This window comes from Chiroxiphia lanceolata, chromosome 13 (genome assembly GCF_009829145.1).
Source record: "Chiroxiphia lanceolata isolate bChiLan1 chromosome 13, bChiLan1.pri, whole genome shotgun sequence".
Classification (NCBI taxonomy): Eukaryota; Metazoa; Chordata; class Aves; order Passeriformes; family Pipridae; genus Chiroxiphia; species Chiroxiphia lanceolata.
The window spans coordinates 574,236-601,486 of record NC_045649.1 but is presented as its reverse complement, the minus strand read 5'-3'; the positions used below and the strand labels follow the sequence as shown (position 1 = coordinate 601,486).

The window sequence follows — 27,251 nt, the reverse complement described above, 5'->3', positions numbered from 1 at the left end:
CAAGAAACTTTAACAGCATTTGGAGCACTTTCTAAACAGACATAATGGTCAGAAAAGATCACACAAACCTACCTCCACTTCAAACACTACAGATAATCACAGCAAATTGATTAACTATCTGTAGGGAAAAGGTTTCAATTCTTTCTAAGTGTTCAACTGAGAAAAAACAGGCCCAGATGAACTGATGCCCAAAAGGCTGCCAATTTTACCATTAAAAATAGGTATGTGTTTTAGTTTGTCCAGTACCTGGGTCCCTACCTCCCACAGCTCTCAGTGATCTCCCTCTACAGGAAGTTTGGCTGAGGGAAGGATGCAGAAACAGGGGTCAGGTATTTCTGGTTTGAGTGAGAACACGTGGAACAAAAGTTAAAGACAGCAAGTCCAAAGCAACAACAGCATAAGAGAAACAGTGATGCTGGCAGGAGAAAGCTCACCTATGATCACAACAGGCAGTGGCTTGAGCCCACTCTTCTGTGAGGGTCTGGTCAGCAGTGGATACATCTTCCTGTCTGGAAGCATTTCTGTTCTGGAGTCCACCTGCTGAAACAAATAAGTTTGGAATCACTTGCATTTTTTGGCAAGAAAAAAAACCAACCAACAAGACTTTGTACAGCCCACAAACCCAGGTTGATCTAAAGTATTATCCTTGCATTACATTTCCACACTCAGGACACACCTCCTTATCTTTTTCTCCTCCTGACCCCAAAATCAAAGGCTGGTTCTCTGATTATACAACACAAAAGAGGGAGAGAACAGTTATCTTTCTCCTCCAGACATGAATTCCAGTCCCTTCAGAACAGCTGGCAATTTTGGTAACCCTCTGACTGCATTAAATGAAGTGTTGCAGCTTGTTAATGAAAACTCACAGTTTTCTTTACATACTGTGTGAAAACTTGTCATAATTATCACAAATGCAGCAACCTGTGCATTTACAGATAAGTAAAAAAAAAAAAACCCTCACTCAAGACTTCTGCCCAGTGGCTGGAAATCTCCTGGCTGCATTTTCAAGTAGGTACCATTCCATCCCTACAGGATTTTTTGAGTAGTTTAGTTCTGGAACCTTTTTTCTTATTTTTCCAGAAAATAGAGAGTTGTATGTCTGAACAAGTAAATAACAAGTCATCTTTAAACAAAACAGGCATCCTAATTATCTTGGAAACTAAGGTGTCACTAGAGTAGAATCTACAAAACTAGTCTAATAATTTTGCAGATATTCAATGAACAGTGAATGGTTTTGCCATTATTGCAGAAATCCTACCTTGTCAAATAATGGCTTATTTAGTTTTCCTGGGAGTAGGAGTTGTCTACTGTCACTAATCTAGAGAAGTTATTTTTACTACAATAAACATGAGATTTCTGAAATTCAGCATAAGCTTTTCAGTTATTCTACAGAAAACACTCTCTTATAAAAACCTTATTTTCGTTTTGGAAAGCCAAGTAAACTCCACCAACAGGCATGACTTCATTCAGTGGGGCATGTTCTTTGTACCCTTTTCAAGTGCAAGAAGCTCTTTGGCAAGCACAGTGCATGCTTCCACAAGGTCTGGCACATCACTGCCCTTGACAGGGCTGTTCAGCAAATGTCTTCCTACGAGTGTAATGCCCCACTTTTGGCTGACATTTATGGCACAGCAGCTACAGCAAAGCAGTGAGAGCCTGGGGACTGAATGAGCTGCCAGGAAACCACAGGTGAGCTCACAGTTTGCAGAATTCCAGGCTTCAGGAGGAGTGTTACAAGTGAATTTGCCTGCAAGGATGTGACAGTTGTCCCAGCCACCAACACACAGCCATGGCTGGGCTCAACAGGACTATTCCAACAGCCCTGGGTCCATCCAAGTAAAGCAGCACAGAAGGCTCACAAGCTGAATTCAAAACTGGCAGCTTGTCCAAGGTTTTTGATCACAGTTTAGTCCCACTTACTGGTTGCCTGTTATCACTTAACCAAGCATTGTGCCCAACAGGGCATGAACCATTTAAAAGGCATAATAGCTGTGCTTTCTAATTTAAGTGATTTCAGGCATTTAGCTTTGAAGAGAGTTGGATCTCAAGGAAGCTTATGTTCCCAGTTTAACTGAGACTCAAAGGTCACTGCATTCCCTGCAGAAGAAGAACATTTCAGTGTTGTGTCCATATCAAAGAATGCATCAAGCCCTTAAGGCATGTTTGACCCAGCCCTGGGAGCTGTGGGGGCACAGCCAAACTGCCCAACTATCTCTCCAGTTTTTTGGGTAGTTTCTGCCACATGAACCAAAACTTGCATCACCTTCAGGAGACTGTAAGTTTACCCCCAAATAATTCCTTACCACAAAGCTCCAGAGTTGCAATTGGTAGAATTCAGCACTAGCACCCGGCACGGCCAGAGACACCAAAGGAACTGGTGTGACCAGTGAGGTGCCCCCTCCAACCAGCCAAACCACAGGACCCAGCTGAGGGTAGCAGAGGTTTCTTCTCCATGGTAACAAATAAACAAACCCCTCCCCTCTGCATTACACAAGAAGAAAAGGTCTTATTAATTTTTCCTAACACAGAGTGCACATGTCATTTCTGTGAAGCTACTGAGAGCCTGGAAGAGGAGAGAGCAAGATCTCTGGAAGAGGAGAGAGCAAGATCTCTGGAAGAGGAGAGAGCAAGATCTCTGGAAGGGATCTGCCAGGTTTCTGCTCCACAGCTCTGCAGCACACACAGAAACACCGTGTGCACTCTGTAAGTGGCACCCCAGCAACACCCACGGCAATTCTGCTGGAAGCAAGGACTGAACCAACCCAGCCCAGCACATGGACACAGTGCCAGGGGAGCAGCAGAGCCAGCAGATAAACATCAACCCCATTTGTAGGGCTTGGGTGCACAGTAACATTATTGTATGCCAGCATTTTCTGGGGAGAATGAAGGGGACAAAAAAGGCCCAAGACAGTTGAAGTGGGCCTGGCAGCCCTGTTTGCTTTAGAGGAAGGTTACCTGGGCTCCTGGCTGTTGCACTGTGCCACCCTTCCCCACCCTGATAAAGCACAGAGCCAGCAGCTGCAATCTCCCTGATAACACCCTCCTCCATCCTGCACCTTTTCACACACAAAAAAGGAGCATTTGCTGGAATAAACCAAATTTTAATGGCTAGAGGAACACAATTGTTAGTCTAATGAAATTACTAGATCTGTGCACATAATGACCATTTTTAGCCATGGATTTATTCAGTATCTTGGTTCACAAAGCCCCTTAATGACACTTTAGTGCTCTTCACTTTGCTTCTGGCAGTTTTGTCACTGGTCAATTCTATCAACATGAGATTAACCAGCATCTCTCTACAAATGGGAGTAGGTCCTTCCACATCCTACAGCTGCCTTCTCTGTAATTCATACTTAATAATTTTTTTTCAGTAGAAAGTGAACCAGATGCTGAACCTGTTTATAGCTATTCCCCTCCTGTAGGCTAAATGTTTGCCTTTGGGGGTAAAACTGAGCTCAGATCACCTCAGACATTTCAGTTTCAGGCCAAACATCCACTTTCCCTGCCATTACAAGTTAAGGTGGATTATTTTAATTACTTTTCTTTTTTCAGCCTTAGACTCCTGTACCTCAATAACCCGTACAGCCAATGCAGTGCAGCAGAGGGAAGCCTGTTCTTGCAGAGACTATTGGAAAGTATACAGGACATTGAAGTTCATTTGAAGTCTGTACAGAACTAGTCAGCACCAAGAAAAAGCCTGAGACAGCAAGAAACTCAAGATTACTCTTCTCACCCTTCTTTGCTCTAGTGCTGGGCACTCACACTCAGCCAGCTTAGTGACACTGATTTTGGCTCCTGCTTTGGGCTTCCAACTTTAAATGGATGTTCCTTTCCTTTCTCTTCATTTGGGACAATGCTGCAAGTTTCACAATCTGTCTTCTGGCTGCTTCCAAAGCATTTCAGTGTCTTATGTGATTTTACATAATAGTTCTGGCTTGGAAAAGCACCCAGCTCCTTCTGAGCCAAACTCTGCATTCCTCCCTGACACAGCCCGATGTCCAGAGGGACCTACAGCTCCCAAAGTGTGGCTGGAGCTCAGAGTGGGTCAGTGTGGCCCCAGCAGTCCCAGGCTGCATGACAAACAGGTCTGAAGTCAGAAAAAGCAAAGATATGTTTAGCTACACAAGGCCACTGATCTTTAGAGAAATAAAGAGCCAGGTTACATCAGCCACGTGCAAGCAGCTCTCCCTGTAAGAGCCACGAGATTTTGCTTGAGTAAGGACCACCAAGTGTGGCCTGAAGAGCACATGGGGAGTGTTCAAGAGAGCAATGCAACCAGTATATAAATACTGGAGAGACTGAAAGAGCCACCACAACACTCAGTTTTAAATAAGAACAACACCAGCACAAATGCAACTATAGTTTTCTTCAACTTCGCTCCTTCATCAACCCATTTGTTTCACCAGTTTAATATTTAATTAATTAGTACTTTTTTAAAAAAGCAAAGATCTCAATAGCTTTTACATTTTATACTTCCCTACAAGTTTCAGGAGTCAGCTCCCCCCTTGTATTACTACTCTTACATGTCAGACCAGTTACCACCCAAACACAACAAAAGTACGTGGGAAAAATTCAACTTTATGGTTTGTAATAACGTTCTGAAAGCAGCCCTGTGATATTCAGAAAGCAACGCTGCAGCACCAGACAGAGCCCCTTGTGCTTGCCTGAGCCTCCTTACCTTCAGCAGCAGGTGAGGATCTGGGTGAGAGTCTGCACAGGCACAGCCACCCAAACCACAACTCCGGAACCCTCCCTCTGCCCTGGGACAGCTGCTTAAATAGCGGAGGCAGCAGCGGGGAGGGAGAGGAGGAGCCACTGGGAAGGAGGTGGAGCAAGGAAAGTGTTTCTAAGCATGAGTCAGCAGGAATTTCCCCGCCCGGCTCTGAATGAATGATGTGGTGACTGTGTTCGTCTGACCGTGTCCTTACCAGTGTTCATCTGACTGTGTCCTTACCAGTGTTCGTCTGACTGTGTCCTTACCAGTGTTCGTCTGACTGTGTCCTTACCAGTGTTCATCTGACTGTGTCCTTACCAGTGTTCGTCTGACTGTGTCCTTACCAGTGTTCGTCTGACTGTGTCCTTACCAGTGTTCGTCTGACTGTGACTGCAGCAGAGGCTGAGAGGAGCCGTGCAGGGCACAGGGCCTGCACTGAGCAAATATCTTCATTTTTAACCCTCAGGGCATCAGAGAGAGCTGGTGTGTCTGAAAAGACAGATTTCAGTTTATATTTTTTTCTCTTCAGCGACATAAAGTGTTATAAACCTTTTGCACAGTAGCAGTAAAATGAGTCAAACTTCTTCCTGTAAAGTTTAAACCACAGCAGGATTTTCATCCCAGGTATCTTACTCAGTTCAGAGTCTGATCGATCCAGCTGCCAAATTTAAAGTGCCCGTAGCACATGAAATCCTTTAACAGCAAAGTGTTCAGCTGGAGCAGGAAATGCAGCCCGTGTTTATCTCTGAGGCCATCTGTTCTGAAACCACCATTTCCAGGGAATCAGGACTGCTGAGGGCCAGCCAGGATGCACACTGTCATCCATGTGATCTGAAAGATAAAAGCTGTTCATGAGAAGGATTTCTCTGCTCTCACAACCCACATCAGAGCAGAATGCTCAATACTTAATATAATACTCTATTTTAATTCCAACAGAATAAGTTTTTTTGAACCGTTGCTTCACTTAAACTCCCAGTCAACCCTTTGACAAACCTGACTGGGCAAACACTGTCAGACTGAGGGGTGGGGTTTGCTTAAGGTCTCTCTCAAGTTCCTGGGCCTTTATCCAAGGTGGCATTTGCACAGAGCTCTTAAACAACTCATACTGGTTTTTTGACAGCAAAGGCTTTTGTATGTGTTATTCAGCTACTTATTGGCATGAAACCACTTTATCCATATTAGTCAAGGAAGAATTAGGCTTTCAGAGAAAGTAAGGCATTTGTTTGCTTAGGTGATGTAAGACTGCCCTCTTACCAGGTTTTTCAAAATCTGTCTTCAATGTGTTGACGTGCAGCATTGCATCTCAAACATTTTAGAACAAAGATGTTCAAGTCAATACTTGCTGGTACCATGGACACAGGAGGAAACCATACATGATGCTTTGGTAGGCTTTTAATAAGGAAAATCGGGAATACTTCCTATGTGTGCAAATCAGCAGAAGTTGTCCTTCAGGTACAAAAGTAGGAATCCCTCCCCATTTCCCACAGGAATTTTTAAAACTGTCATTTCTATTACCTTCACAAATAAAGCCAAAACCACGTGAAGTCTTTCCAAAACCACAAGCTCTATCATAGTTTTGTGTAAAGTACAATTCTTTGCAGGAAAATGTTCATGTACAATAACCCACTGTCCAATAAGACTATTGAATAGCAATTTGAGTGTGGCTTTTTTATAGATATCCCAACAAACACTATATGGAAAATATATATATATATAAAAATAAATGTTAGGTTTCTCCTTGTGTACCTTGCCTGGAAACAAATAATTCAGCCCAACACTTTGCATAAACTTTCCAGAAGAGGAAGTAATTGTGCAATCTGCCCTTGGCCTGGCAGCCAGCTTTTGACCTACTAATTTGTGCAATTCACTTACTTTTTGCTGAACTGACAAAAACATTTTATAGGTGCGCAGATTTGAAGGTCTTTAGAGAGCTTCTGACTTTTAGAGAAAATAACTCTCTGCTAAACCAGTGCCTAGGTTTATGGGCTCATTCATTGGGGTGCATTGCACTGTGCTCAGGGAGGAGTCACACCTCTGTCACATGGGGTACAAATAGATATGTCAGACTTAAGTGGAAACTGTCAGTAAATTAATTGTTTGCAAGGGTTTCTCCTCTGTTCTTTAAAGTTTTTCCTTTTAAAAATTAAATAGAAAAGTTTAGCCTCTAATGAACATTATCCAGAAAAGAGACAGTAGCAAGACCCCACGAAATGATCCAGCTAATGGAAAATGATGCTCACGCAGGAGCTTGTGGAAAGCTGCTCTCTTTAAAAAGGAGTTTGGAGTTTAATAGGACCTAGGACACTGAGGATTGCCTTTAGGTAATGTAAAGGATCAATTCTATCTGTGTACTTGCAGAAACACAGGAGACAGGGTTAGAACACCACGTTTGCTTTTATATGAATGAACCTTGCAAATATTATAATTTTAGGTAGGCAAATCACGCCCTGTCAGTGTGCAGGGAGCCCTGTGCCCACCTCCTCTCCTGAGAAGGGTTTGGCCTGCGGAAAAGAGGGGCAGATTTCCCTGGTATCTTCCATTCCACCTTCAAGTCATCCTCTGCAGCTCCCAGCACCGCAGCCCTGGCTGCATTTATTGCCAAGGTCAGTGTTTCCCATCGTGCCAGGCACAAATCAGTTCTCAGACCTCAGACGAGTTGCTGCTGCATTTAACCAAGGTAAAATGTGAAGGCTGTGCCAGGGAGCATGGACAAACCAGAGCACTGTTCTGGGGAACACTTTGCACCTGAACCTGAACCCTATATCCTTACAAAGAAAGGTCCTTGTCACCTATTGACTTTTGACCTCAGGTTGTCTGAGTTCCACCCACCCGTGTCCTACTCCTGAGACCTGTCAGACAGCCCTGATTCTGCTGTGCCCTGATTCAGGGCAGCTTCAGCTCTGCTGTCAGAATTCATTGCTGTCACCTCTGCTCTGACAGCTCTGGCAGAACCCTTCCTACAGCACCTCTGCAGCACCCACCCTTCCCTCCAGCCAGCCTTGGGGTGCACCATGCTCTGTGCTAAATTACCATGACATACTACACTGGTTCACACACTGGAACTTCATGTTCTGTTGGTTTTTCATGATGAGAGGAGCACTCCCAGTGTCATCCTCCATGGGCCACAGCAGTGCTTTGATGCATTGGTGTTGCTGTCAATTAGGGTAAAACAGAAGTATAAAATTCTACATGTTTTCTGCCTAAGAGAACATTAAGTGTTCACACACAGAGAATGCAGATCATTTAATCTAAGACAGAATACCAAAATCAAGTGTTGGAAAACCTGTCCAAGTATTTGGTTCTCTAGGATCTCTGTGCAGTACCTAAAGCCCAGCTTCACTCTGTTGCTGCTTAATGCATCTCCACCTTTTTCACACAGGAGAACCTAACACTTAGAAGTTGTATGTTAGCATATGTACCAAAACTAGAACCCACATACATAATGATAATGAATGATTTGACATCAATACTGAAACAGTTTCCTGGTTGCTTTTTGCTTTGACTGAGAAAACCCACATTTGTCACCAACACCACAACCCAGACCAAGATGAGCGAGATGCTCCCTGGAAATGTCCTGGCACAGCTGTGGTCATGCCACCTCTGGCAGCAGCTGGATGTCAGAACTGTCACTTGCTGTGCCAATGACAGAGGTAGAAGCCACGGGACAGCCCAGGGAGCTGCTTGGGGTGACAGAAAGAGCCCTCAGGGAGCTCTGCAAGTGTGAGACTCACTTCTGCTCCCAGTTACACTTGTGCCTTCCCACGTGTGTTTGTGCTTCCACATGGCTTCCTCTAAAGAAAGATCTGGCACAGAGCACATGTCCTAACCTTCCCATGTCCCTGCCAAGGCCATATCTGTATTCATACCTCTTTTTGCAGTGTTTAGGCAGCTGGATCCAAGGGGAGAGAAGTGAAGGTTCACTGCACCCTTTCGTTGTTCATAGGAACATTGACCTTCCAGTCAGATAAATACTGAAATGGTTTTATCTTAGTAACTTGGAAATGTGTTTGAGGAAAGCAAAAAGCAAAAGCTTACATTTTTCTGGAACTATTTTTAATGAGTGAATTTTGGTTTTCCCTGCTCTCAACCCATTACCTTGAAATCATTCTTTATCTGTTCCAAGAGGGTTGTCTTCTCAAATTAATGAGACAAACATAAAGATTTTCACCATCCTTCATTGGCCAAGGCCATCAGCCACTTCCACCACTTTGTCTTGAAAACAACTGTTAAAAAATAAACGTGGGGAGGTGAGAATCAATCCCAGTACCCAGGAGGGCTGTGAAGCTCTGTCTGCTTTCATGTAATCCCATCTTTGGCCACTCTGCAGTAAGGGCTGGTGTGGGCACTCTATTGCACAGTAACAATGACCTGCTGGGACATTGCACACATCTTCTCTAGCAGGCTAAGGGAGCAGGAACAGAGATCCAGAGATCCCTCTAAACACACCCTGAAAGATGTTCCTGGCAAGGACAAAGAAGCCCCCTGTGCTGGGAGATAACTGGGTGTTTTGCAAAAATATTCCCTGGGAGTTCACATGTGAAGTGTCCATGCAGAGAACCAGCAGAGTGCTGGGTGGCTGTGCCTGCATTCCTTAGGAACCAGGCCAGGATCAGCATTTCCCTCCTTGGCTGACAGCAGAAGGGGGTGACAGCCAAATCCAGTGCACTTTCTGCTTCCCAGCACATGTGCTCCCTTTCAGGGACTAGTGGGATGCAGAGAGGCACAGTCCTGGGCTCCAGGGACTGCAGCCTTCCCCAAGGGACTGCTCCTTTCCCACAAGGACTGGGTCTCTGCAGATTCCTTGTTCCCCAAGTGCAACACACAGAGGAAAGCTCAGCTCATGTGCTCTGCCCTCAGACCTCCATCACCATCTCCACATTGATGTGTTTGAGAGAAAAAGTAACCACATGCACTTTCATTTCAAACAAACAGCAGCCATGACCTAGTCAAAGATTAAACTGCTCATGAAGCTGATAGGGAATTTTTCTCTTCTTATCCTAATGTCAATATATACCTAAATATTTACATGAGTTACAGATAGCAGGATCATTTTAAGATACCGCCTTTAGCTTCTACAAACTTAAAGTCAGTGTTTGGTTATGTTCTTTTAGTCTATACAGGCATTTAGCAACTGATAGCTTAATTTAATAAACTGTGGTACCATATTATGATGTGCACATATGCTGCAAATCAGAAAATATCCTACACAGAAGTGGATGTTCACAGTTTCTTGAGAGGAATAACCAGTGGAGAAGAAAACTTGAAGTAATAGGTACAGGTGAACATGAGCACTGAGCATCCTTTCTGTACCTATCTTCCCTTAAGGCAAAACAGGGCTTTTCAAACACAAGTGAGTAATTCAAAAATGGAAAAGAGGATGTAATGCAAAGAGCTTCTTCAACTCAGTAACACAAACTTTCAGAAATGAGGCTGCAGCAAGCCTTTGGAGTTTCCTGGATTCATTTTCTTGCCACAGCTTAAGCCATTCTGTAGCTCTTTAACCTAACTTTAAACTTCTTTTTACTTTATCAAGATCAAGAATCAGTTAATCAAGATAAAGGATTTTGTAGCATTTCTGAAAGGCTTTGGCACATGTACAGCTCAGGGCACCCAGAGCTACACAGCCAGCAGGTTCCATTCCTCAAAGACAAAAAGCTTTTCTGCAGAGCAGCACAAGAGTTTTTAGCTGGGAGGGTTTAGAAGAGGACTGGGCTGGAGTCATCCTGCAACTTCCTACCCTCAGGGTTTATTTTCATCTGCCTCTTCAGCATCTGATCCTATCAAAGGAGTGCTGCTTGAATCCAGGTTACCAAATCTGATATTCCTGACTTGCAACATTTCCTTTCTGCTGTGACTTTAAGAGTGTCTGGGAAATTCTAAGTGCTTATTGTGTGCAAGTCCTTTCCTCTTAAGAGGACTTCATGCACACTGAAAGATCAGCTGAAGTGATATATTCAAATGGAAGTTTCTCAGGCCCCAACTTCCCTTCACAGTAACACTGACTGCCAGGAGTGAAATAGAAAGTCCCCTGGAATTATTCTGCATAAAACTGGATAATCTTTTACAGAGACAGTCTTATCACTTAGTCACATGTAACAGTAATGCATTAAAGTGTAACAAAATTATTTCCTAGGTCAAGGTTTCTCACCTGTAATTGTCAGCTGTCTCTAGACTAGTTTAAGGAGGCTGGAACATGAAAGGAGCTGCCACTTCCTGTAAAATAGAATGTGCTATTTTGAAATACAGGCCAACATTCTGGGGTCATTTCTGTGGTTTAGGAACATACAAGTTATTCACTATAAAGTCTAAAAAGATTTGGCACAGTGGATTTACAGGAAAGAAAGAAGCTGCATTTCTGCACAGGGATAAAGCTGTTCAGTAACTAATTTACCAATGCATTTGTTTTAGAAATACCTGGCTGTTTGTGCAATTCCACATTTAACTGACAGACACCCGTTTTTGCACATGTCAAAGCCTAAAGCTGAGCACAGGTCAGTGAAACAAGTGTGCAGTGCTGCTGTAGCAAGAATTATCTGTCAATGTACATATCCAGCTTCTATCAGATTAAAACCTCAAATCCCCTGAAGATCTTGTTCAAGTTGTGCTGCTTTTTTTGGAGAAATTTCACTAGATATATCTTCCTTGTTTCTCATTCCCAGCTATTTTACAAAAAACTTACTATTTCTGTTTCAGGTGTATTCCTTTTGTTCACATTTTATTGTTTTGTCGGGTGGGGAGAGGGGGGTTTGTTGTTGTTTTGTTGGGGTTTTTTTTAGTGTGCTTCATTTTTTGTACATCAAGCAGCTATTTCTAGGCTAGAGGTGAGAGACTCTGGATTAGTCTTATGCCTTTGCCAATAACTATTCAATCAAGAGAGGCAACTTATTTCCAATCCACTCAGATTTCTGGCAGCTCTCAGGCCAGCAGTGGCACACCCCAGGGTGTTTTTTTCCACAGAGAAGTTGTTCCAAGCCCAGATGAAAAGAAGGTGGTGTTTCTGGTCAATATTTATCTTGACTGTGAAAATGCTAAGGTTGAAGCAGGGAGCAAAACCTCTGCAAAGAGCCTGAGCCCTGTAATGTTGGGTGACCCTTCATGTCCAGGCTGAAGCCCCAGAGCAGATCTGTGGCAGTGGGCACCTGGTTTGCCCTGTTTGTGGGACTGAGTGTGCTCAGCAGGGCACAGTGGGGTGGCCCCAGGGTGCCCAGCAATGGGGGCTGTCTGGGATATCTGGGATATCAGCTCCCAGGGAGCTCTGCCCAGGGTGTTACCCAAAGCCTTCTCTTGCACTCCTGCCACCCTGGAGGGGAACATTCAAGGCTCTCAGCAACAGCTGCAGGTCAGACCTATTCTGCCACGTCCCAGGAAACTTGTGCCCCTGTCTGTGCAGCTCCCTGTGCCCCAATGGTCACACAGGTGACAGGGTTGTCACACACACACAGAGCTCAGGGTATCTGCACTGGCTCTTGGGACACACATAGGACAGGCCAGGTGGACTCAAAAGGTCCATCCAACCTGGGATCCCACCCTCAGCAGTGGGAATTAGCAGACACCCACAAGGGAGAAGAGGACAAGCATGTGATGCTTGTGTTTTGTCTTCCCCTGCCTCCAGGTATGTGCAGCTGAGTGAACTGGCTGCAGTCTGATGAGGTTTGTTCACCTGTGAGTCCCTTCCATTTGTTTTCATCTAGTTCCCAGTCCTTTCACATGTGGCCTCTAGTACTTGTACTAAAGAGAGGTTACACAGCTGATACCTCTCTACACCACTCGAATTTATACATTTCTGTTATATTCCTCTCATTCTGATTCCCAATATAGAAATTATTCCATATCTTGTATCAGCTTGCTTTACCTTCTCCAGATCTCCCATATGCTGAGATGAGAACACCACTGTATAATCCAGCAATCTGTGCACAGATGAGCCATGGGTTTAAGCACCGGTCTTCTAGTTTGGCCTCCATCCTTTCCTAGCACTTAATTTGCTGCAGTAGCAGAAAGCCCTGAGCTGGCAGTTCCACAGGACTATTTGTCACAACCTTAGATTCAAGCTCAAGCTCATCCCTGCTCTGACTGAGCTTCCTTGCCTGGACCTGTGCCAGAGCATGAGAAAACCCATAGGAATTGTGCAAAAGTGTGAAGCAACATGACAGTACAGAAGCACTGCACACATTGTTCTTCAGACCAAGGCAGTCACCCACACGCCCGATAAAAGCAAAGCAGCAAGCCTTGGAGACTTTCTGGATGCCTCTTGCTCCCAAAGAAACCTCACCAAAATAACTGAAGGGCATGTGGGAAGGAGCATGTTCTCACCTGGTACCTGGGCAGGGAGGAGGCCCTGGGTAAACACAGCAGAGCAGCACAAAGAGCTCTTAATTGCACTCCATCCCTCCAACTGCACTCCATCCCTCCAACTGCACTCCATCCCTCCAACTGCACTCCATCCCTCCAACTGCACTCCATCCCTCCAATTGCACTCCATCCCTCGGCCTGATCTCATCTGCTCTTGTCCTCTCACCTGAAAACAGCACATTTGAAGAGTTTATGCAAAGTCTCCTCTGGGTTTCCTCAGGAGTGGCTGTTAGTCACAGATCTGAGAGGCAAAGTACAGGCACAATCAGTGACTGTGCTGAACTCTCAGCTAACCTGGAGTGGACAAAATGGATATAAAGAAGCACAAAGGTGATGTTCAGGGCTTCTAAAATACTTCCTATGCTTATTGTACCTGGGAAACACAGATGAGACTCTTGAGCCTGGGACAGCAAAGCTTCTGTGTGTGTTACCCACACTGCAATGTTACCCCCCTTTGCATGGAGACTCATCAGAAAGTTTTACACCTGTATTATTAATACAAACTCTTACAATGGAACACAATTTTAGAAAATGCCTTTTTTTTTAGGTTCCCATAAAGCCTTGCTACAGGATTTTGAATACCACTTAGCTTGGCAATGCTTTCATATCTTAAGAACAAGGTGCATTCAGTATAAAGTCTTGACAGTTTTCTCCTTGTTCTGACATTTGGGAAAGGATAAGCAAACCTGTCCTGCTGCTGGTCTTGGAACACAATAAAAGCCAGAGTGTCATTACCAAGCTGCATCCTGAGAGTGCACCAATCACCACAAATACACAAAAGCTTAGTAGAAAAGAAAAAATATCCAATCAAATAAGCAAGTGGCACCCAAATGAACATGTAATAGCAGAAATCCTCTTACAAAACAATAGGAGAATTTAGCAATACAGGGAAAACCTCTGATCTTAACAGGTTGTCAGTTTGCCCCATGTGACCCACACATAGGTGTGACTGGGTGTTACATAAATGCTTTCTATCATTTAAAGACACAGAAACAGTTCAGAGATTAAATGTCTGCTTAGTAATTGCCATTACATAAGCAAGGAGTGAACTTAGATCTCCTGGCCTGTGCTTCAATCACACGACTACTCTAGGACAGAAATTATCCATACAAGTGAACAACCTGTGCCACACCTCTCTGTGTCTGATCACAAATACTGAGCACCTCATTAAAAAGTGATAGAGTTTTCTAATCCAATAGACTAAGTGATTTATAATAGTTACTTACAATACTGGTTCATCTTTAGCTATAGCACATGACCCCCCAGAAATTAATTCCCATTTGCTTGCTGTGCTTTTTGGCCTGAGACATCTCAGCCCTGCAGCCTCCTCAACATCCCCAGCACTGCTCAGGCATGTTCTGCTGGGAACAGGCACCTCTTCTGCTCCGTGCCTAAACCCTTCAGCATCAGCAGGCCAGGGTGCATTTCACAGCACTCAGTCCTTGCCAAAACCCTCAACAATCCCTGGGCAATTGGCCACTCTCTGGGTCAGATATTCCTGTTTCTTTAGAGCTACATCACTTCGTAGTTTCACATCTCTCCAAGATGTTGCAATTTCCTACAGAATTGCAGTTTATACAGTTTGCAAATTTTCCAATATACAACCTTATTTCCTAGTATATATGTGAATAACTAAAACAAGTAGTCTGTTTCAGCATATTTGCTGAACTCTGTGTTAAAATTTTTTGTGTGCTGCATTTATTCTGGAGGTATGTTTGTCCCACAGATTCTGATCTTATCTTCAGCCTGTACTGAGAAATTACTTCCATGACCTTTGGAAGATCAACTTGTTAAACATCTATCCACTCTCCCCTACTCTTTCTAATTGTCTAGAAATAATAATTAACTTAATTTGCTGAGATGGGGATGACTACTTTACTACCCAATTCACATTATGTGTTTCAGATGACCCATATACTGCAACTGTGCTGCCTCCACGGGCTTTTTCCCTACTAAAATTCCTCACTGAAACTCACAAAATTACTTTTTTTTCTGCTCCGTATTTCTCCAGGCAAGAAGCAAAGATTCTTTTCTAAAGCTCACAAAAGATGGCTCCATGCCATGGCACAGGTAAAGGCTTGTCCACAGTAACGTGCCACAGAGCAGAGCTTGATTTGGGACTGCTGGGAAATGAAACAACTGAGTCAGGCAGAACTCCACACCAAACCTTCCCTGCTCCACATCCACTCTGTAAGGGTTCTGCCAAAGTCTTTGGAAACCAGTTGCCCAATACCCCTTTGGGAATAACACTGGCATATCCACTGGTGCAGAGCAGACATTTCAGCAGCTTGCTGAAGGAGGGTTTGGTGCATCCAAAGAATGTGCCCAGCAAGGGAGGCAGGTTCACTGGGGACAGATGGCAGGGGGAGAAAAAGAGCCTTAAGGGAAACAATCCCATCTCCAGCTGATTAGGGGAGACAAGTCCTTGGGGGGACCTTACTGGTTTAGCAGCACCCCTGGACAGAGGTGTCACACTTCCATCCTGTCCCACAGGACACTGCTCAGCACAGAGCTGCTCTGAACTGGGAAATACAGATCCCAGTGTTTGCATTGGAATGGCCCCAGCCCACACTTCCAGAGGGGCCTGGCCTGAGGAAATGCTACTGGGAGGACAGCAGGGACCCCACCAGCCTCTAACTCAAAAACCTGCCTGGCTTATTTGACCTCACAAACATAAGGCTGTTCTGAAACAAGTCCAGGACATACAAGAAGTGTCTGAGCAACACATTAAAACAAGCCTCAATTTCAACTTCATAGAGTTTCGTTATAACATTCTAATATCAGGCACCACAAAGGAGTTCATTCTGGCTGAGTACCAGTGAGGGATGAAAGGGAATTTGTTAGCTGAGATACCATAAGATAGCTGCCAGAACTGCATACAACCTTAGCCAGTTCCTTACATTTGCCATAAAAACAAGGTCGTTATCCTCCAGGTTTCACTCAGTTTAGTGTTGAGCAAGGCAGTCAATCTTTAAGGGATAAAACACTAAACTTTTTCCAGTGTGTAAATACAGCTCATAAATGTTAATTATCCACTTCAATCCCCTCATCTGAAACACTACCAAGAGAGGCTGTTGGTGCTGAAGGTGCCTGTCAACATTACCAAAAACTTACTTTTGGAACATCTTGTGTGTTTTGTTTTCAGAAAGAATCTGAGCCAAATCACGCCACATTAAGTAGAAAGGCCTGTTGAAGCAAAGCTAAACATTCCAATTAGTTCTGAGGGCATTTGGATTAGCCTTCCTACATAATTGATACATCATGATGATTTGTAATATAGAAAAAGGTACAATGTGTTTTGACACACCAAGGCAGTAATCTCACAGTTTTAGAAGAAACTTGGTAAAGTGAAGATTAATTAAACTAGGATCAGATTGCTGCTTTTCTTGTAGGGCTTTGCATTTTCCTTGAGTTTCTAAGCATGGAAAAAGACAAATTAATACTAAAAATGAGCATATCTTGTCTAGAGCTTTAAGCTAGACGAGTCTCCCTCCATCCCAAAACTGTCAAAGGAAAGCCCAGAGTATTTTTAAGTCCCTGTACAGAGGTAAAACACAGTAACACTAACCAGTTAAGATGGTCATGCCCATGTGGGCTGCCAGTCCTTCTCCATTTCTCAGGGATGTGCTCCTAACCTGTCCTGCAACAACCTCCTCAGACTCTTCTCAGAAAACAACAGAACTGAAACAAGGTGCACAACTACTCCCACGGTCAATACACAGCCCTACAAGATGCAAGACTATTAAATGTTTGTCAAAAATATTGAGTTAATAAATAAAATAGATTATAGAAACCTTGATGTGACTGCAGCCCCATTTATGGTAGCAGCTTCTTTAAGTTACAGCTGCAAGTCTTTCCTTCCTCTGGCTCACAGCAGCAGCCTGCACAGATAATTCAGAGTTGATCTGAACAGTCTGCTTCAGTCCATCACATGCTGTGTCCATTTATGTGAAAACAGAAATTCAGAGGTCCCTTTCTTGCTTTCATAACATCTTCAGCTGCTCTTTAAATTCCCTAACTGCTGCTGAGAGCAGCACAGAAGGACTCCAGTTTCTCCAGTCTAACATTTTCACATTTCTGGCCCCTTCCAAGAGCAGGGCAGCCAGCTCCTGAAGTGCCAGTTTGAGACCGAGGGGTGCATTTTTAACCTTTCAGCTGCAGGGTTCTGTTCATGCTGACAGGGCTGGGCTGCTGCCCTCCCCCATGCAGTGAGGCCACACTGACCAGCTGTGTCCTGGCTCCCTCCTCCCACACTCATTAAACTCCTGCCAGCAAGTTCCAGTCACCTTTCCCCTCATTCTGACTGCCCCACTCAGGGCGTTTGTCATCTCAACAGAAAATAAAAACCAAGCTGGGTCTGAAAAGGCCTGGTTATATTGTAAGCTGGGTTTTACCTGGATCTCACACACACTGATGGAACATGGGATGGGCAAACTCCTCCTGCTCAGTGATAACCACCATCCACTCCCCCCAGTTCGGTCCAGGAAAGGCTCACAAAGGCAGTGCAGGGGAGAAGCTCAGCTGCAGGTGGTGCTGAGCCCAGCCAGGGCAACAGCCCCCACAGCTTTGCAATGACATTCCCCTCACTCCCAGTACATAGCCAAAGAATGGAAAGCTCCTGTCCCAGCGTTCCAAAATGGAATGTTGGATGCAAAGGCACCGGCTCCCCCAGCCAGGGAGCTGTGTCAGAGCAGAGAGCACTGGCACCTGCCCTGCCAGGGACATGGGCTCTGACTGCCCTGGGCATCCTCAGGGAGATCAACAGGTAGGAACGACTCCTGTGAGTGGGACAGAAAGGTTTTCATCCCTGTCAGGGGGTACCTCAATTCCACAGCTCCCTGCAGGCTTCTGCTCACTGTCCAGCACTCCAACAGCAGCACAGTCACTGTGCAGCAGCAGGAGCTTTGCTTCAGTCTGTCCTGTCCTTCAGAGCACTTTTCAGCTATGCCTAGATATGAAAAGTGTTAATGTAAAATCAGAATGTGATTTTAAAAGCAATGAGTAGAAAGATTTCCAAGTCCTATGTCTCAACACAATCACTCCAGGATAAAGAGTCCTTTCCTGGCCTCTTTCTACAAGTGGGAAAGATGCTGAGGAATAACAGAAGACATCTATGTGAAAGGAAGAGTTTACATTGTTAATTAACAGAAGCATTACCTAGTAGACAAAAACAACCTAGATATTAAGGTTATTTCCAGACTTGAGTGACATTTCATAAGTCACTTGAGCTCTCTGAATTTCCTACCCCCGATTGCAGTTCTATTGCATGGGCAGGGAATATTTTTCAGAGCATGTTAATAAATAAAATAGATTTATTCACTGAGAAAAATGAGATCACAACCCCTTCAAAAGCTAATATAAACAGTTTAAACAGAATATTTCTACAGACCTGTAATGACGAACATCTGACTTTTTTACCACATAATTAGAGGCCTTTTTCAAAAATTACTCATGCCTCTGGATGAGTAATCTGAAAATCTCAGCACTTGGTATATTAACACCACAAGAGAAACTAAGCGTATTCCAGAATTATGTGTTCATGGTTTCTCGAGGGCTTTTAAAGTTATATACAGTTACATTAGCATTGTATCAATCAGATACATTACCCTCCATAAAAATCCTGCTTCTCTTCCCGTGGTAGTTGGTCCTCATTCCTCTAAACGCAGCCTGTGAACTGCAGCTGACACACTCCCAACACTTGTGGCCACATCTGTGTGCAGTGACCTGCAGCCACCCCTCCTGAGCTGCCACCCCTCCAGCTGCAGCACTGACAGAGCCTTGTTGGGATGCACTTCCCAAGGAAAACAGCCAACAGGCACAAAAGCTGTATTGTAAGTCATACACCATCCAGTGTGCCCGCATTCCGAGGGGCTGTACCTGGGGGTACAGGGCTCCAGCCTGACTCCAGCCCTGAGACACTGGAAGCCAGAGGCAGCACGTTACAGATGAGCTCTGTAACGCAGCCTGGTTTGCTGTAGGGAAGCACAGAACAGATTCCATCAGGATACCTGAAGTGCCACCCTGTGGAAGGTCAGTCTGAGCGACTGAGACACGAGCAGCCAAACGAACCCCTGAGGACATTTTAAATGCAGTTACAAGAGGAATTCAGGTGTAGTGTCATGGTCAAATTCAGATTTTATCGTTACAGCCTGGGAATTAGCAAAATACAACACCGTTCAACAAGAGCTGGCCCTCACTCCAGTATTATTCTCAATTACCAGAAATGCTTTGCTTTTTATCATTAGTGATGGAGAGAAGAGTATGCAAAGGTATTTTGAGAAATAAAATCCATTAGATGAAGGAGCTGTTTTCCCACAACACACAAATAACTTTGACATTCCTGTCTTAGCTCAGATTGGGTCCTCTATCCTTCTCCTCCTCCTCATTGCAAGGATACATCTATTTAGGAATCTTATTTACTGTCCAATAAATATTTACTGTACTGGAAGCTCAAATGCACCCAGATCAGCATGCTGTGCTAAATAACAGTCAATGTCCTTGTTGTTTTCAAAGGTCAGTGTCCAAATAAAAGTACTGCAGAATTAAGTTGAAGACATACTTATAAAAATGTAGATATGTGGAAAAAAAGAAATGCAGAGAAAAAACCTTCCTTCAGAAATTTAGATACTGAAAAAGGTAATTTAAGTTCACCTACCCGAGACAGTGTTAGATAACTGGAGGAAAGGAAAAAAACCCACAAAACACAAAACCACCACCCAGAAAAATGACTTGGCTTTCTTGTTCCAAAGCATTCCAAAACCCTGTGTCCTTGGAACATTCCAAATAAAAAATCCCCCTTGTACAAAGCTTTTCTGGCACCCTGGTCCAGATCTGCTTCTGCTCTCTCAGCTAATGCTGCACTCACATTGCTTTTAGAACATTGCTAAACACAGGACTGCCATTTACAAAAGCAAAATCTTTTTTGTGCAAGTTCTTTTCTACCTGCTGGAACGTGTCAGGACCCTGAGAGCATCAGCAGGTCCTGATTTCTCTCCCCTGAGGCTCTGCCCAGGATCTGCATTTCAACCCCTTGCTCTCCCCTTGCTGCCTCACTGCTCCTGACCTGCTCTCAGAGCCACCTTCCTGCTCAGGGCTTTGTCCACAAACAGGACAGGGAAATGGATTCTGGAAGCTGTAGATATTCTGGAAGCCACAGATTCACTACCTGGGCTTAAAAATTCCTTCTAGCCCATATTCTAAGTATGTAGCACTTTGTAGACAACAGGCAAACTGACATTAAACCTGTCCAAAGAAGCTTAAATAGATGTGCCTATAGATGTAGTTTGTTCTTAGTGCCTATAGCTCATGCCATAGATGTGGGATGTTAAATACACAAATGATCTCACTCACAGGCCAGTGCCAGCTTCTTCCATCCCCTATGACGTGCACAGGATACCACAAGGGCTTAAGTATATACTGGTTTCAAAGTAAAACCCCACAAAGTCCCAGCAGGAATGAAGAGGTCAGTTCTGCTCTAGATGGCATCAGTGATAACCTGGAATAGTCACAGTGTGCTTACTGCAGAACAAAGAACAGTGGAACAATGTACCAACCTTCACCCCGAGAATTCCACACCATAATTTCTTACAGTTCCTTACAGTTGCCTTCAGATCCTTCCCAGAGTCTACCCAGAAACCAGAAGATGTATCAGTGATTTATTCCCAGTTTCAAGAACCAAGCCACATGCTGTTTCTACATAATAAATATACAGAAAATAAAGTACAGTCCATAGAAAAGAGAAAGCCAGAATACTGTAACACCCACAATGACTGAAAGAGTTAGGATTGCTCATTCCAGCCAGGGAGGGGCTGGGGCATGATAAGGAATTTTGAAATGCAAAAGGCTGCTGCAGAGCTCTGTGAGGAACAGACAGGGCAGGATGCAGTGCTGTAAAATCACTTGGTTTGGTTCTTCGTTCTGCACTTTGCACTTTTACCGAAGCAGACATTGGGCACTGACAGGAAAGAGTAGGGAGCTGGGAGAGAGAACCATGAAAAGGGATAAGCTAGCACAGCAGGCTGGAAAGACTTTAAAATAAATACCCTTCCATAAACCCTTTTGGATTGCTGAGACAACTTTTATCAGGGAAAAGGAAGAAAATACCTCCAGATGAGAATTCAATTGCAGAATGAGTCCTGGGGAAGGCTCAGCTCTCGTGCTTGTCCTGCAGCAAGAGCAGGAGAGAACCTGGAGACCAAGTCTAAACACAAAGGGAGCTCTTGGACAAGAGGGACAATGATCTCCACAGGGACCTGGATAAAATGACTTGCAGAAGGGGGGAGAAAGCTGAGCCCTGCTTTTGCTGTAAAGGTGAATGCTGGAATAGTGTTTTCAGACCATTCCTGCACACATTTAAAACCCAACTGCTCGTGGTCCTGGGCAACCTCCTCTAGCTGACCCTGCTTTAAATAAGGGCAGTTGGACTAGGTGTTCAACCTCAATTATTCTGTTCAGCCAGGCTGAATGTAGCACATGGTTAAATTATTCACAAGTATAACTTCTTGCTAAGGCTCTCTTCTGGATAGAATACAAAAATAAAAAGGTAGTTTTCTTAGTCCTCAACAAGGGATGGTGATGATTTTGTACATGAATCATAGCCAAAAAATGGGGCAGAAAAGAAGCATTTGGGCCTCCCACGTACAGAAAGCTGGAGAAAGGATTTGGAATAACTACCAAAAATACACCGAGGGGAATGATCAGAAGAAGGGTGGACAACCAGGAAAACACCAGAGTGAAGGGAGCAGGAGGTTTCAAAGCTGTGTTTCAGCATGGTTAGGGGTCATGAGGGTGAGGTACCACTCCTGACCGAGTGTTCATTGTGGGCTTTGGCAAGAACAGCTGTTGACTCAAGAAATAGCTCACATTTTTTGCTTTACTTAAGAGCTAACTAAAATATTAAAGCAATGTTTTAGTTTGGTTTTTTGTTTTTAAATCACTAATCATCTTTTATAGCTCAAATTATCCCTACACACAGAAGTTTCTGTGTAAAGTTTCCAAAAGCACACAGGTCCACTGGATGCTTCTAAAAAATCTCATCTCCATTGCTTTGCAGTGTCAGTATTGCAGACAACTGAACACTTAATCTGGCCCAGACACTCCTGGCTGACTGAAACATGACTGCAGCACATCTCTAGTGCAAGTCACTCCAAAACACCAGCACATTCTTGCACTTATTCCCATTCTTGATTAGAACTTACCCTGTGATTGCTCTCTCCAGCCTGTGCTGCCAATGGTTTCTGTCTTTCCCAGCTGAAGGACAGTTACATAAAGGTCTCCACAGTCCCTTCCCCAGAGCATCAGGTGAGAATTTATCCAAGGTGTTCAGTTTCTTAAATAATTAGGAATAGAACAGACTATAATGGAACAATATAAAGGACTTTTAAGGGCAGGGACAAGTGCCAAAATTACTCTGGAAGAGCGTTAAGATTTCCTGGGACATCCTGGTTTTATTTATTAACTGTAGGAATTTTTCCCTCATGCCAACACTTACGTGTGAGCATAATATGTAAAAATCCACTTTCTAAAATCTGATGAAGTTCCAGGAAAAAGTTACACAAGCTCCACATGCAAACTGATGATGTAATCCACATTCAATCCTGTTTCAACAATGTCCAGCTAGAACTGAATTTAGCAAGATCCACAATGACTGGAGGCTTCCCCTCCACTGCAGAACTGCCCCTGGTATGGGCAGATCCACATTTGTTAGAGGTTTGTATTTGTACTTTTATCCATTTGTGCTGGTAACTCATTTGATAAATAACTCAGACTGGCTTTTCAGAGAGCCTGAGGACTCACAATGCCAAACAGAGCTGCAAGCTGTTAGCTCAAAGAGAAACCTTGTGACCTCTATTGAAAAGAAGAGATAAGGATCCGAAAATCCAGAAGTTCCTGTTGAAAAATGTGGCCTAAAGATGTGATTCCATTATCCAGTAGTTAACAGAATCACATGAAGAAAGTCTTGCTTGGTGGACTGAACAAGGGGTGCAGAAAGTCCCAGAGCAGATTTGGCCTTGACTTGAGAGCTCAAGTCTTGATCTCCCAACACACCTCCTGAATTCTACAGCCCTCCTTAGGCAGATTAGGGAGACACTTAAATAACCTACTAGATTGGAGCCAGGATGTACAGCACTGTGAAATGAAGCTCAGAAATTTACTGTAATAGTAACCTGGCCCAGTTGTGATTGGAAATAATCTCTGTGTAAATACTGGCCAGAAGTGGCTTGGGCACTGCTGCTGCTGTTTGTGAACCCTATATTCTATACACTCCTTTCATTTCAGTGAGTTTTTGCCACTAAGGTTTCCCATAACACTAATTCTGGTTGTAATTTTTTTTGCATTGCTCTCTGGGAACAAAGGAGGGGTAACAAAACTCTTCTTCCTTGGCCCTGTGCTATGTTCTTATAGGATTATGCTTGGGAACAGAGAGACCTGGTGCTAGGAGAGGTAGTTTGGCTACATCTGAAAATGCTACTGAATTAAACCTAATTCAAGCTCCTGAGATATGGCAAATTTCCATCAAATCCAAGACAGGTCTACCTGAATTCCTGCCTACAGCACTCCAGGATTTGGCCTCTTTTCCATCCTCTCCCTTCCCAGCTGTTCAGCTCCGTGGCAGAGTCCTGGCTGTGCTCCAGACCCCTGTCCCCAAAGCAGGGACAAACCCCAGTGCTATGCCCTGCCCTGCTCCAGGCTCAGGCCCTGGGGCTCTGCAGGACTCCCCTGGTTCCTCAGCAGGACCTCGACCTGCAGGTCGGGGCAGACCAGACCAGCTCTGGGCACTCCACCAGCCCCACTCTGGCCACTCCACCAGCCCCACTCTGGCCACTCCACCAGCCCCACAGGGCACCTGCCTGAGGATCTCCACCATGGGACTGGGGGCCTGAACCTTCTGGGTGTCCTGTTTTAGGGCACAGACACAAACCGGGTCTGGCATCTCTAAAAGTGACCCTTGTCGATTCTGTGGGTGTTAGCAGTGAAAGACATGATGTGGGAAAAGCTGTTCTGTCTGTCTGTGAGAGCTTCCTACCAGGCTGGGAAAGGGTCAAGATGAAGTTTTTCCAACAGCTGCAGAATCCTGGGAGTACAAGCTCTGTATATGTAGCTCATCTTGGGCTTTTTCTCTGTTTCAAAGAAATAACAATTCCAGGGAAATGTTAATTTCACCGAAATCCCAATATTTACTGTGAATTAGAAAGCCTTTTGGTCAGGCCTATCAGCACGTGGAAGAGTTTGTTCAAATAATGCAGCAGCGACCTCTGCTGCACAACTGATGCTCCTTCATACTTGTTTTGCTCATTAACCTGCTGTCAATACTCTTCCAGATAAGATAAAACAACAGTTTTTTTCAAAAACTAGTATTCTTACCTCAAGGTAAGAGCATTCCTCTCTTACTAATAAAGGGGAGGGCTTCAAACAGCAGAAGATAATTTTTGAAGTTACTGGCATGAAGATACCACAACTTATTTGGAATGCTTTCCGTGGTTATCAAGGATAATATTAGCATTAAATGAACCTTGAACTACCCTCATAAAAATATTTCTGTTAATTTTACTGGGAAAGAACCTGAAGCAAAAGCCACTGGGTGATGTGCCAACAGACACACATGACATCTGTGGCAGAGGCACCAATGTCAGGGAGAATAACAATTTCAAGCCCTATTCTTTAATCACAAAATGACCCTTTCCCTTTCCTTTGCTGGATCAGAAGAATATCAACCAACTGTAAAAGACATGTAAAAGACATCATGCCTGGACACGATGCTCCACACCATCCATGTGACAAGGGAAAGCAACAGAAACTGGAAAAACAGGGTGCCTGTTTTCAGCTTGTGACTTTCCTTGATCACATGAGAACACAAATGGCAGTATAAGCAGTCACAAGCCTCTTGGTTTGATCTTAGTGAACTGTTGAGCAACCACAAATTCTGCCAAGTCACAGAGGCAACATGGAAAATGGTGTCCTTCCCCTTCCCTCCCATGACTACCCCTTCCCTTTCCACTCAGTCCTCCAAGGGAGCACATATTGCACATGTAAGGAATTTGGGTCTGGCCCCTGCCGTGGTGCAGCATTACTGCACTCTCCTCTGTTCCCAAAGAGTTAAAGCTGGCACAGAGCAAAGCTGGGTGATCTCACACCGACCCTGGTGGTGACACCAGGTGGAGCAGCCACCTTCACAACCCCCCAGCCAGGAGCACCAGGCTGTCTGGCAGCACTGGCAAGTTATTGCTCATTTTTTACTCCAGTGACATCCAACTCAGTTGATAAGAGGAGTAAAAAGAGTTTTCAAAGTGTTCATCTCAGGAGTGCAGTTGTAGTCTCCAAGGCCAGTGAGCAAGGCTGGGGTGGCCCTGGAACACTGGAGCACTGGAGCACTGGAGCACTGGAGCACTGGAGCACTGGAGCACTGGAGCACTGGAGCACTGGAACACTGGAACACTGGAGCACTGGAGCACTGGAGCACTGGAGCACTGGAGCACTGGAGCACTGGAGCACTGGAGCACTGGAGCACTGGAGCACTGGAGCACTGGAGCACTGGAGCACTGGAGCACTGGAGCACTGTGTCTGTGCTGCACTGCTGTCCCCTCACACAGGCCTGGTTGCAGCATCAGCCACAGTGGTGACAGTTTTAGCAAAGCAGCAGAGTCCTGGGGTCAGTCACAGCGTTAAAAAGCTGTGCCTCTATTTCACGCTCTGTTTCTGTCTCAGGCTTTTCTTCACATCCTTGCTTTTTCTGTAAAAGTCCCATTTTCCTTTCTCATGGAAGAACTTCAAACCTGTAAAGAAGCCACTTCTTTTTCTCTTTTTGATAAATTAAGCATAGAACATTCTCCAGTGTCTTGCAGGGAGGTGTTTTTGCCAACCCTAAAGTTTTCTGGCAAACCATTCTTTGCCCTTTTCAGTTTTTCAATGTTCTTTTCTCTTTTCAATTTTTTGACATTCTTTTCAGAGCTGTGTGTGGATTTCCACCTTGCTGGTGCTCTCTATATAAACATCACCCTATTTCTATCTCCCTTGCCCTCATTTCAGTTTTGGAGGTATTGCCTTCCAGGATAAGTCTTATTGTCTAGGCAAGCTCACATTTTTTTGCCACATGATGCACTAATTTCAGCCCTACCTTTATGAAAATAGCATTTTACAAGAACGAGCCCAGCAAACAAACAACCTGATTCTCTTCTGTACTGCTTTTTATTCTTCCACCATTTTTTGGCATCAATCATGGCTTTCACATTTACTCTCAGATTAGAGTACAAGGATATTAGATCTTCTACAACCCACTGTGAAACCCTACAAATCTAATAAATCTAACCCTGACAAATCTAATAAATGGCAGTTCTCTCCAACAACTACTTTCTTAGATTTTCCTGTAAACTCCCCCCTCATCAGCTTCATGTCACTTAACATTTGTGAAGGGCCATGCCACACCCATTCCCCCACAAATCTCACTGTTTTAGCACTATTTTTGGGAGTGCCTTCCTCTTTGTATCTCTCCATCATTTCACTTTATACCTACTTCTTCAGCACTGCTGCAGTGACTGTCTCTGATCTGTGACCAGAACTTTTCTGTGCTAAGCACTACGAATGCAGATCAGCCTTGTTTGAGTCACAGCTTACAATCCTCCCTGGCAAGGAGGGAAAACAAGGGGAGAGAAAGCAAACATATGGGAATGGCAGCAAGAGAAAACAGCATCTGCACGGCCCAGCCCAGCAGGGAAGACGCTGCTCTCGACACAGGAACTGCCTCAGGGTTACAAACAAATCAATAGTTTTCCACTCTGTTTTTTTAAACTGCAATTTCCTTACTTTCCACCTTACATATGCAACAGTTATAAGTATCTTGAGATTAAGCTTATAAGCAGAAAAAAGGAAAAGCAATTATGTTACCTCATGCTGAAAGGGACAGTTTCCCCTCTAAAGTGAAACCAAAATTATCTTCCACGTGCTCAGAATGAAAGCGGATGTTTTGCAAGTCAGGCTACACAAATTTCCCTGAAAATTCCACTCATGAAATACCAGAAAAGAAACAATACTGAAAGTATGAGAGAGAAATAGTAGTAATGTGGTAGCTGGACAAAGTTAAATTATGTCAAGGCACAAGAAGGTAAAATAAAAAAAGATTTCCTTTAATGGCTTTTATTCTTTGGATACAGCATCGTGAACCCGGGGGCTTTAAAACTGTCTCAGATTTGAA

General features: G+C 44.2%; 1 protein-coding gene across 4 annotated transcripts in view; it reads right to left on the bottom strand.

The window, feature by feature from the left end:
- OSGIN1 (oxidative stress induced growth inhibitor 1) overlaps positions 1–27,251 on the bottom strand; it is a 66,785-nt gene that overhangs the window by 6,307 nt on the left and 33,227 nt on the right. Inside the window, exons 1-2 of one of the 4 annotated variants that reach the window (XM_032700905.1) lie at positions 5,085–5,264; positions 435–540 (exon numbers count right to left, since the gene is read on the bottom strand). In XM_032700905.1, the coding sequence (XP_032556796.1) occupies positions 435–540; positions 5,085–5,249 (271 nt within the window). In that variant the 5' untranslated portion in view covers positions 5,250–5,264. Of the gene's footprint in view, positions 1–434; positions 541–4,678; positions 4,803–5,084; positions 5,265–27,251 lie in introns of those variants that run through there. The other 3 variants (XM_032700907.1, XM_032700909.1, XM_032700906.1) reach the window with 3 other exon arrangements.